Genomic DNA, 11,799 nt, shown 5'->3' with positions numbered 1-11,799 from the left:
TCCCTCTAGCACTTTGCATGCATGCACGTGTGTAGATATTTACAGTGTTGACTGATTCCTCCCCCTATTTTCTGTTATACATTGCTTATTTGTTTGGATGAGCTTCAAATTCGTTACATTAGTACACTTGTTTGTAAATAAGTTACTTTGTGAACAAATTTGTGGTTGAGTGACATCGTCTGAATAGCTCAATTTTAATTGATCCTCTATTGAACTTGAATATCTTAATTTGTTTTTTTAACCTAAACATATACTTAAGTATTATTTTACTATTAGTTTTTGATTTTCTGCACTCCCTCCGTCTCGTTTTGTATAAATATGTTTGACTAAGTACAATATTTAATACAACAACAATAATATACCCAGTGTATTCTCACAATATGAGGTATGAGGAAGATAGTGTGTACGTAAATCTTTCTCCTACCTTGTGGAAGTAAAGAAGTTGTTTTTGACATATCGAATATAAAATTTAAGAAAAAAATATATTTTTGAAACTTGTAGTGTTAAACAAATAAAAATATTTTATAGTATTAATAATAAAATGAGAAGTTTAAATTAAATTATTTTTATTAATATATTTTTAAATAAAAATGAAAAGAAATTGTGTCACGTGAGAGTAACACGTTCTATTTAACTTCTTACTTTTCATATCATAGAAATTAAGATTATCGCGCGGGGTCCGGCTACTGGGGCGCGGCTTTCAAAATTCTGTTACCGTAGCCGTTGCTCCGCCTCTTTTCTCCGCTGCAACCCGTAGCCGTCGACCTTTACCGCCGTCGAACATCCATATCTCCAACGACCGCCGGATCCTATAGATACATAATTACATATCATCAATCTACACACAAATTAAATGGATGTTCTCCGTTTTAATTCCGTAAAGCCACGCAATTTCCACTTCCCTCCCAAATCCACGTCGGGCACAGCCTTTATTACGGTTACCTCCGATGCCGTGAAACCCGCCGCCACGAGGAAAACAAAAAAGCCGGGGATCAAACCTCCGGCGGCACTTATAGCGGAGAAACCATTGGAGATTTCACCGTTACAGGCACCCGCGTCTGTTTCAGATACATTGCTACCAGTAGTACACCCGAGTTCGTTACAATGCGAGCCAGGGTATTTGATACCGAATTATCCACGTGGTAATATCGGCTACAAGTACCTGAAAGAAATATTGACATCAAAAGTGTATGAGGTAGCTGATGAGACGCCTCTGCAGCTTGCACCTAAGCTTTCAGAGAGGTTAGGGGTAAATTTGTGGCTCAAAAGAGAGGATCTACAGCCGGTACGCTTACGATTTTCTCTTTTTCATTTTTGCAGAATTGTAAAATATTTGTTAAAATTTGAAATTATGGTGTAATTTACAGTTTTCTTCCTGTTTTATTTGTTGAAGTTTGATAATTTTTTTATGTTAACTTGCAGTTCTCTTTCTGTTTCTTTGAGTGGATTTCTTTGGTAAAAGTCTATCCTTCTTTGTGAAACTCTATGGTCAGTCAAACTATGTCACATAAAATTGGGACGCGGGGAATCCTGCGTAATTGTCACAAAAACATTTTCTTGTGATCTGTTATTTTATACTTTTGATAGAATGATTCTAAGCTATTTGAGTTCGTCCCATTCCGTTATTATTATGCTTTAGATATTTGAAATTATCTAAGTTCTTATCCTCATTCAAAGAGGAAAGTGACTCTAACTCTATAATTTTTTTGGCTTTGATCTACACTTGTTAAAATTGGGGTGATTTGGGGTTGGAGAGGATTAATTACTGAGGAAAGAAAACAAGAAAACATGCAATGGCATTCTGGATATGTCTAATGAGAGCCTGCCTAGTTTCTTATTCAGATCATCTTTACATTTCTGTATCCTAGACCAAAGGAAGCAAGTTCATTAGTTTTTATGCATTCTGGATTTATCTAATTTTGTGTCTTTTGTCAATCCTCTCTAACTTTTGATTTAGAAAGTTTAATGCTTGTTCCTCTTCTATATTTCTTATGTTGTTGATACTTCCATCCAAAAAAAAGAGAGGAAGTTCTTGTAACTGGAAATACAAATCTTTTACATTGGAGTAGTCTCAGTAACATTGTCATACACTCATATTTACAGGTCTTCTCATTCAAGGTCAGAGGATCTTACCATATGATGGCAAAGCTCCCTAAGGAGCTGTTAGAAAAGGGGGTTATATGCTCATCAGCTGGAAATCATGCACAAGGTGTTGCATTAGCTGCCCAGAGACTTGGTTGCAATGCTGTGATTGTGATGCCTGTTACTACACCCGAAATTAAAGTTAGGATTGCTGAATGACTCTCTTGGTTTTTATAGCTTCCGTTTGAGTTCATCCTGTTATCATAATCCATTGTTTTAACTCCGTGTTCTTTTCTACTGTGCAGTGGAAATCAGTTGAGAGATTGGGTGCTACTGTTATTCGCAAGGGGGACACATATGATGAGGCTCAAGCATATGCGAAAGCTCAGGCCAAAGCAGAAGGCCGCACATTCGTCCCTCCTTTTGATCACCCAGATATTATAATAGGACAAGGTACAGTTGGAATGGAGATTAGTCGCCAATTCAAGGATGACATACACGCAATATTTGTACCAGTTGGTGGAGGGGGTCTTATAGCTGGAATTGCAGCCTATCTGAAAAAAGTTTCCCCTGATATAAAGATTATCGGTGTTGAGCCATTCGATTCAAATGCAATGGCATTGTCTTTGCACCATGGTCGAAGAATAATGCTGGAACAAGTTGGAGGTTTTGCAGATGCTGTAGCTATTAAAGTGATGGGAGAAGAAACTTTCCGTCTCTGCAGGGAATTATTAGATGGGGTGGTCCTAGTTGGTCGTGATGCTATATGTGCATCGATAAAGGTTAGTCAGACCTAATGTATTGCATGTTAGGTACTTTTATCCGCTAATCTTTGCCTCTTATTCTGAGGACCTAATCTTTCAATGCATGTACTACCTCTCAAAGAACCCAATCTCCAGAATGTGAGAGGAATAGTAAAAACTTGTCAGTTACCTCTCATTATGTGCACCTTAGAAATATATCTCTTCTCTCATTTTGTTTCTGCCTCTCGTGTGGTATCTGATAAAACAATGGAGCAGTGTTTCAAAGGAGAGCACGGGACATCACGTTGCAGAATTAATCCTTGCTAATTTTTTAAATATGAAGAATAAGAATAGCAAAAATATGAAAATTGATGGAAGAATGCTTGGAAACTATAGAAACTGTGAAGTTGCTAGTTCCTGTTTTGCGCCTGATTCACTGAAAACAACAAGCTTTCGTCTCATTTATGTGGAGCTTTGATGCCGCTTCAAAAATTATTTACACCATGTTGAGATATATCATTTGATCACCTTGCAGGTCTGTAGAATGCCCCTTGAGGAGACATAGAATTTATGTAGCCAAGTTATTCCTCATGAAAATCTCTCTTTCGTTGTGACATCTTTTATGTTGTAGGTCTATAATAATTGTCAACAAGACAGCTTTTTATTACGTGAGTTAGAAATCTTTTGAGTGAAAGTTCACTATTCTTTTGAATAGGACATGTTTGAAGAGAAAAGAAGCATACTGGAGCCTGCAGGTGCACTTGCTCTTGCTGGAGCAGAAGCGTATTGTAAGTATTATGGCCTGAAGGGTGAAAACATAGTAGCAATAACTAGTGGAGCCAATATGAATTTTGACAGACTTAGATTGGTAACTGAACTCGCGGATGTTGGTAGGCAGCTGGAAGCTGTTCTCGCTACTTATATGCCCGAACAGCCAGGGAGCTTCAGAAAGTTCTATAAGATGGTGGGAACAATTAGAGCACTTAATATGCATTTTTGATTACTGGTGTTTTTCTGTCTAATAGACTGAACCATTAACTTTCTGATTACAGGTGGGAAGGATGAATCTTACTGAATTGAAGTACAGATATAATTCTGAGAAAGAAAAAGCTAGAGTACTTTACAGGTAACATCCCCATGATCTTTTAAAGAGAATTTTAACTCATTTTGACGTTGATTTTATTATTTGTCAATGAGTTACTTTATACGTGAAGGGACATCTATGAATTAGAAGATAATTATAATGGCCAGTCTTATTCATCATTTATGGCTTTTTTCTTATGGCAGAGTTGGTCTTCACACTAAATTAGAACTTGAAGAAATGGTGGACAGGATGGAATCATCACAACTGCATACCATTAATTTTACAGATAACGAATTGGTCAAAGATCATCTAAGGCATCTGGTAATGTTTCAAGTCTTTCGTTATCATGTGAATCTAATTCTTAGAGCAAAACTGTAAATATGTGTGTTTGTCTCGTGATTAGTTATTCTATGTTTGTTTGAAAATTTTATAAGTAGTATGTTAAGATCCTTATTGACTTTACTACTAAATCAGTGATATTTAACTTCTCGTATGATTTTCTGAAGATGGGTTGCAGATCAACTGTTCACAATGAGCTTCTCTGTCGATTCATTTTTCCCGAGAGGCCTGGTGCTTTGATGAAGTTTTTAGATGCTTTTAGCCCTCGTTGGAATATTAGTTTGTTCCACTACCGTGCACAGGTACCTTTCCTGAATCTCATTCTTCTAGTTCCATTGTTTCCCTTTTTGGTACTTATCATGTCATCTTTCTGGTATTACTTTGTAGTAATTTTTTGGTTTTTTCCTATCTGCTTTAAGGGAGAAACTGGTGCAAATGTGTTAATCGGCATCCAAGTTCCACAGAGTGAGGTCGATGAGTTCAGGGCACGAGCTGACACTCTTGGTTATGAATATGTATTGGAGACTCTCAATGAGGCTTTCCAGTTACTAATGCATTGAAAAAGGTTGGAATACTAGGTGTACAGATTGGCTTGTGCTCAGTGGCGGAAACAAGAATTTCATCAAGATGTTCAGTAAAGTTGTTCTCGTGTTTAGGATATACAACAATTTATCTATATATATATATATATATATATATATCCGGCAAAGTGGGTTGTAACGTGGCTTCACCACTGCTTGTGCTGATATTGGCTAATCCCAGTGTTTGCTCAGGCCTAGCAAAGAAAAAACCACATTCTCTAGGAATTTTGATATGTTTATACAGATGAAATTTTGGTCCTTAAGAAAGTGACTTTCTCAAAGTTTTGAACAAAAACAAGATTATCTCATTGCGAATATAAACAGTATGCTTTAGCTTTTTATTCAAAATGATACTAGTCATAGGCTTTAATATCGAGCTCGAGAAGTGGACATACCTCGAGAAAAAATAGTGTTGCTTGAAGGTGTTAATGTTTGATTGAATTGAAAGGTGCATGCTTTTGCCTGATCAATGGTATTTTAAGTTGAGGATTCATGTCTTTTTCTGCCCCAAGGATTACCTTTCATATAATCAGCCATAAATGTGAACCGATCCTACAACCTTAAAAACCTGTATAATAACTCTGATGTTAAAAATTAACATGAACAAGAGAAATTATTGTCTTTGAATATGAATCACCCGTCCAGATTAACATAATTACTTTTCGGCACCTTGATTGAAATGTCGCAAATATTTTTTTTGGGGTATAAATTGGTTGCTAGAGAAGAGAACTATCTCAATCATCTCGATTTTTCCCTTCGGCGTGCATAGTTGTCTCCTTTGTTATGTAAAATATTAAACAAGTTTTTAACCAAATCAATTCTCCAACTGCTCTTCAAGAAATTCTTTTTTTCCTCTCTTCCCAGTTTTCATGCATTAGCGATTTACTTTTTACTTTCACATCCTTGAGCCAATGATCTATCGGTAACCTCTCTACTTTCAAAAGGAAAGGTAGTGTAAGGTATATGTATATACAATCTTGGCTCCAGATCTCACTTGTGGGTAAGTTATTGGTGTTGTAGCGATTTACTTTTTACAACGAGAAACACAAGATATTGTGCTGGTGCAGGCAAGTTACGGTGAAAGGTGTTACTGATCCAGAAAAGTTGGGCGCTCTTCGAGTATTCCGTGACTGCCTGCCTACCTTTTTGTCTTCGTGTTGCACAATAACTGCAACAATTCACTCTTTCTGAAGTTTACTTCCCTCTCATACGAATATTACCAATTTATGCTTTACTTTATTATAATCTTCTCATAGCTTATAAACTAAACGACTACTCACTGTACCTCTCCTGTGTTTCCTAATCAACCCCCTTATCCCTCCTCTTCCTAGAAATAGTGAAATACACAGAGAGTCTAAGAGAGAGAGCCAATTCCCCTGCTATTTGGCTAAGTTATTACTACAAGATCTGCTTTGCCTGCTGGTTGTGGTACTATTACTACAAACAGTCTTACACAAGCTACAGTTGCAGCCATTTGAATAGATCTACTACTACTTTTTTCTGTCTTTTCATAGGTAATTATTTGTTTATCACCACCATTTGCCTCGATCTTGTAAACCCCATCTTAGAATCAGCAAGTCTCCTCTCTCTGTTCTTTACTTTTCTCCCCATTCCTCTTTCAATATCTCCCCATTTCTTTGTTCTTAAGCTGAATTCTCTTCAACTCTCCTTTCTATACTTGAAGAACTCACAACCCAAATCCAACTCTTGAACATTTAATTAACTCATAATTTTACAGCCTCACTGATAAAAGCTCCATTTTTGGTTTAGAGTATTGAATGATGGCAAAGAAACACTTGCATGAGCTTTTAAAAGAAGATCAAGAGCCATTTCATATAAACCATTACACTGCCAACAAGACGTTTTCAGCTCAAAAGACTCAAATTTTCTTCTCCTAAATCCTCAATACAACTCAAGAAACAACACCCTATTACTCAAACCTCAACTTCTACTTCTATCTCCAAAAGTACATTTTGCAAATATGCTAATTGTTTTTTCTCCTTTCATGACTCATCGGACGTCAAGAAATCCCCTTTCAATTTACTGTCGCCGGCGCCGGCGAAGAGCCCCCAAAACGGAAGAACTGCTACTTTACTTCTTGAAGCTGCAATGAGGATTCAAAAACAACAAAGTGCAGAACCAAATACACAAATCAAGAAAATAAAGTTTGGGTATTTTAGGTCCATTTTGAAGAGACTCAAGGATCGAAATAGCGATAAAAAGAGTGAGCTAAAGAATGGTGAAAATAGCAATAACATTAGCGGTGTTTTTTGGTCAGAAAGAAATGAAGAGAAGTCCAAAGATTTTGAGCCTTGTAGCAGTACTGGTGATTTTGGTACATGTGATAGACGCTATTGTTCAAGTCCTTTTAGATTTTCTCTTCAAAGATGCCCGTCCTCCGGTTATGTAAAGCCGGATTTCTTATCTCCGGCAGCTTCTCCGATTAATCACAAGAAAGAGGTTTGTCTTTTTTACTTTTGTCAGTAATTATCGGTGGGTCATTATGGCTCAGAATATCATAGTTAAGTTATGCTTTATTGACAGTGTATGAATTTGAACATAATAACAATATGATTAATTTAAAAGTAATACCTATGTGATAGTCTCTTAAATTGTATGCTAATATAAAATTAGAGCAAAGTATTCTGTATTCACACAGTAAGGGTCGCACCACATGGGATGTGATATGTGATGTCTCATAATACAAACATTAATAGCTGCATTCACGGCTCAAACCCGTAACGTTACATGGAGGGAACTTTACCATTGCTCCAAAGTTCCCTTTCATGTTATCTAATAGTATATACTTATAGCTTAAAATTACAATTACCCTTCATTGACAGCATGAAGAATCCTTAAACTATTAAATCACTTAGGTAAATTACAAGTAACTTTATATAATATAAGATGACAAATAACTTGATAAAGTTGGTAAATTATGGTGATAGTATAAAAAAAACACATTAACATGGTCAGTTGACTCAATTCTAAGTTAAATGTACATTAAAAAGTGTCACAAAATTACGAGGAGAAATGTGTCATTTTACTATATAAAAACAAATTACTGTTTATTTTGGTAAGTGTACTTTTGATCACGCCTCTGCCATTAAAATCTTTTTATGATATCTTAATAAAACAGTTCTTTCCAGAAAAGGACAAAATAGTTTTATATTTTGGATCCAGAAAAAGACAAACTTTCATTAACCATCTTGTCGTGTATTTGTGCACGAATATTTACTTGCCTGGAATAAAAGTCACCCACCAGCTTCATGCTTCATAGTAATATTAAAGACTTTAAAGTTAACTTTTATATAGTAGAATAATTTTACATTATTTATTTGATAACCGAGGTATCAATCAGTTTGTGTTGCACTTGGTAATTTTGTCCCCTAAATTTTAAATAGATAAAAAGAAATTACTGGTTTTATCCATAATTCTCTACCCTTCATTGATCAATAGATCACACCCGGGGTGCAAATATTTACATTATTACGTCAACTATGTGCAAGTGCCCATAAGAAATAAACTAGTAACCTAAAAAACAAAGTAAGTTATCTACTATCGCAAGTTAAAATATACTAATTATAGCATAAAAATTATTTATATTTACAGTGTATATATAAATTAAATTCAAAATTAAAGGCAAGTCAACTTAATAAATAAAGCACTGAATTGTTTTTGAATTTCATTAGTGTAACTCTCAATTCCTAACTAGTTAGGCCTAGTTATAATATATTAGGACAATGATAGTTTTCGGCTAAATTGGAATTTTAACCTTTTTTGTTTAGGACAAAAACTATGAAACAATAGCCTTGGCAAGTGTAGATGCGAAAGAGCAATGCAGTCCAACTTCTGTATTGGATCCTCCATTTGAGGAGGATGATCAAGCTGATGGACATGAATGTAAGGACGACGACGACGACGAGGATTGTGATCTTGAATGCAGTTATGCACTTGTACAAAGTACGTAAATTCGTATCTATTTTCTTGATTTTTTTAATTTTTCCTTAATATAAATTTGCCAATCTCTGGTAACTTGAATACTCTTTAAAAAGTTTGTGATTATTCTATATATGTGGTATTGTGTTCTCACTTCTCACAGGAGCTCAGCAGCAGCTTTTATATAAGCTTCGTAGGTTCGAAAAACTAGCAGAGTTAAATCCAATTGAACTTGAGAAACTAATGCTGGACGCAGATGACAATGATGATCTAGTAGAGGAAGAGGAATATCAAGATTCAGACCTGATTTCTGAGAAGTTTGAAGTTAAAAGCTTGAACTGTGGAAGAGAATGCAAGAGGTTTGATTCATGGCAAGAAGTAACATCAAATACCATTGACATGATGTTGGAATTGGACTTGAGAAGTGAGTCTGATGAATGGAATAAGTTGCAGAAGCAAAGAGAAGAAACTGCAATAGAATTTGCTTTTTCTATATTTGGATTATTAGTAGAGGAATTAGGAGAGGAGCTTAGTTCACTTAGCTGTATTCCATGGGAACCACAATAATGTTTTTGGATTAATTCACACCTAATTTTTCATCTTAAATCAAGGTGGATTTTTTTTTTTTGGTAACTAAATCTTTCATTAATCACCAGTATAAAAAGTTACAAACCCATAGCTTAGCTTAAACATAGCTAGCTATCTAAAAAAGACAAAACACCAACAACCAATAACATAGTATACTACATTCTAAAATATTCTTAGAAAATACAGTGTTGTAGCATAGCTCTAATTCCTGGAGTACATAGCTCGGACATTGCAGACATAAGCAATCTGCTTGGCAATGCTCTCCAAATTGGTACTCTGCTTCTCAAATATTCGATGGTTTCTCTCCATCCGAATGCCATGGATACACTCGGCATACACCATCTTATATGCTTGAGCTGCTTGAGTTCTTCCCTTGGAATTCTTGATTGCCCATTCGACAAATTGTTCCCAGTGCATAGGAAGTACTGGACCTCTCTGTAACCATTGCATCAGTGTTGGCCCAAGTGAAGTTTGTTTTGATGAATGACAAAGGAACTCAACCATGTCCATACACAGTGTACATAGACACGGGTAGATTCAAGCACAAGGCATATAAGTGAATGAGATAAGCTTAAGTGGTTATATCTGATATTTCCTGAACGAAAAGGTTGCATAAGTGATAAGAATAAGGACTCCTTACTCGAAGAGAACTCTATCCTAGATAAGGGAGGAGTTAGAAATTGAAGATAACTAGAACTCTTCCACCAAGGAAGAGTAAAGCATTAGAACTCTAGTTATTTTATATTCTACTAACTCTATATATTGCAGGATGTTCTCATTTTATAAGTACGCACAAACGCTGAAGTTAAACGTGAGTTGAGAGCAAAATAGCAAGGCATTTTGCAAGCAATTCTTGTGTGATTCAAGTATGCGAACTTGAAGCTACATGAACCAGATAGAAGAACCAGTTCAAGTGTCTGTTTTTTATTCTAGTTTCATTGTAGTAGGGCTTTTGAGTTGTACCTTTCAACTTTATCTAGAAGTAATTGTACTAGGTACTCTGAGTGATGTGTTCAAGTTAGAGTTAACTTGAAGTTGTCGCAACAACTAAAGGCTGGTTGCCACAAAGGGTTAGAGGTAATCCTTAGGTTTACAAAGAGTTTTGTAAATGCTGTTTTGGCTCAGTGATTTAGTGAAGTGTTAAAAAAAATCGTACTTGGTAGTAGGTCGTGATTTTTTTCACCTTTTGAGCCAGGTATTTTTCATGTAAAAATACTTGTGTTCTTTACTTTCTGCATTTATTATTCCGCAACAGTAGTATAAGGAACACATAGAAGAACCATGTTCTTCTATAATCTGTATACGGGAAAAATCAGACATCACACAAATCACCCCTCCCTCTTGTGTGGTATTAAAGTACAAAACATCAATTGGTATCAGAACAGGGTATCCTTGAAGAGGCTAACACCTTAGGAGAAGATCAAAATGAGTGCACCACATGCAAACTGGAAAGAACAATCCATTGCTAGGCCACCACTCTTTAATGGCCAGTACTAGTCTTGGTGGAAGAACTGAATGCGAGATCACATTCAAGAAAAAGGACTGTGAGTTATGGGACATTGTCACTGATGGTCCACTGGCTACATTGAAGAAAAATGTTGAAGGAGTAGATGTGTCAAAGACAAGAGTGGATTGCACTGCTAAGAACTTGAAGAAATGGGAGAAGAATGCTAAAGCCAAGAAATGGCTTATTTGCGGGCTTGGTCCAGATGAGTACAGCAGAATCTAAGGTTGTGCAACCGCTAAGAAAATTTGGGACACACTACAGGTGGCTCATGAAGGAACTACTCAAGTGAAGAGATCTATAGGAACTCTATTGTACTCTCAGTATGAGAACTTTGCTATGAAGGATGGAGGGACCATTCAAGAGATGTATACAAGATTCACTACACTGACAAATGAACTAAAATTTCTTGGAAGAATTATTCCTGAAGAAGAGAGGGTTGAGAAGATACTTACTATGGTATTGCCAATCACTTGGGAAAGCAAGATCACTGCCATCCAAGAATCAAAGAACATTGCTACTCTCCCACTAGATGAATTGATTGGAAATCTCACTTCCTATGAACTTAGAAGACAACCCAAGAAGATGGATGTACCTAAGAAGGAAAGAAGCTTGGCACTCAGAATCACTGAAGGTTCTAATTTGGAAGATGATGAAATGTCTATGATCACCAAAGACTTCAAGAAATACCCGAGAAGAGAAAAAGGTTCTTCAAGAAGTAGAAGCTATAGCAAGGCAAAAGCTCCGGAGAAACACACTAATGATAACTGCTATAAGTGTGAAAAGCCCGATCATCACATCAAAAACTGTCCTTTATGGAAATTAAATGGAAGAAGGAAAGAGCTGAACGAAGGAACAAAAAGAAGGAATATGTTCAACCCAAGAAAAGCAACAACAAAGAATCAACCAAGGCTATGGTCGCTGCTTGGGGAGAAAGCT

The 11,799-nt window shown here is 36.1% G+C and overlaps 2 protein-coding genes across 2 annotated transcripts; both read left to right on the top strand.

The window, feature by feature from the left end:
- The first annotated feature begins 652 nt into the window (after nt 1-652).
- LOC107815334 (threonine dehydratase 1 biosynthetic, chloroplastic-like) lies at nt 653-5,170 on the top strand. Its single transcript, XM_016640899.2, has 8 exons — nt 653-1,285; nt 2,104-2,283; nt 2,388-2,864; nt 3,541-3,789; nt 3,878-3,951; nt 4,113-4,230; nt 4,416-4,550; nt 4,668-5,170. Exons 1-8 carry the CDS (start codon nt 854-856, stop codon nt 4,806-4,808), a joined length of 1,806 nt encoding a protein of 601 aa, XP_016496385.1. The 5' UTR covers nt 653-853; the 3' UTR covers nt 4,809-5,170.
- A 403-nt stretch (nt 5,171-5,573) lies between these two features.
- LOC107815337 (uncharacterized) lies at nt 5,574-10,413 on the top strand. The gene is made up of 3 exons (XM_016640904.2): nt 5,574-7,289; nt 8,618-8,792; nt 8,932-10,413. The coding sequence occupies exons 1-3, from the start codon at nt 6,939-6,941 to the stop codon at nt 9,333-9,335; spliced, it is 930 nt and encodes a 309-aa protein (XP_016496390.1). The 5' UTR covers nt 5,574-6,938; the 3' UTR covers nt 9,336-10,413.
- The last annotated feature ends 1,386 nt before the right edge of the window (nt 10,414-11,799 follow it).

The sequence above is a fragment of the Nicotiana tabacum genome, chromosome 24, assembly GCF_000715075.1.
Source record: "Nicotiana tabacum cultivar K326 chromosome 24, ASM71507v2, whole genome shotgun sequence".
In the NCBI taxonomy this organism is placed as follows: domain Eukaryota; kingdom Viridiplantae; phylum Streptophyta; class Magnoliopsida; order Solanales; family Solanaceae; genus Nicotiana; species Nicotiana tabacum.
This window is presented reverse-complemented; position numbering and strand designations above follow the sequence as displayed.

Excerpts from the sequence above, each read along its gene's own strand:
- LOC107815334 (XM_016640899.2), top strand. The coding sequence starts at position 854 with ATGGATGTTCTCCGTTTTAATTCCGTAAAGCCACGCAATTTCCACTTC. Across the intron at positions 3,952-4,112 it reads AAAGCTAGAGTACTTTACAG|AGTTGGTCTTCACACTAAAT; the intron begins GTAACATCCCCA and ends TTCTTATGGCAG. Across the intron at positions 4,231-4,415 it reads AAGATCATCTAAGGCATCTG|ATGGGTTGCAGATCAACTGT; the intron begins GTAATGTTTCAA and ends GATTTTCTGAAG.
- LOC107815337 (XM_016640904.2), top strand. The coding sequence starts at position 6,939 with ATGAGGATTCAAAAACAACAAAGTGCAGAACCAAATACACAAATCAAG. Across the intron at positions 7,290-8,617 it reads CGATTAATCACAAGAAAGAG|GACAAAAACTATGAAACAAT; the intron begins GTTTGTCTTTTT and ends TTTTTTGTTTAG. Across the intron at positions 8,793-8,931 it reads CAGTTATGCACTTGTACAAA|GAGCTCAGCAGCAGCTTTTA; the intron begins GTACGTAAATTC and ends CACTTCTCACAG.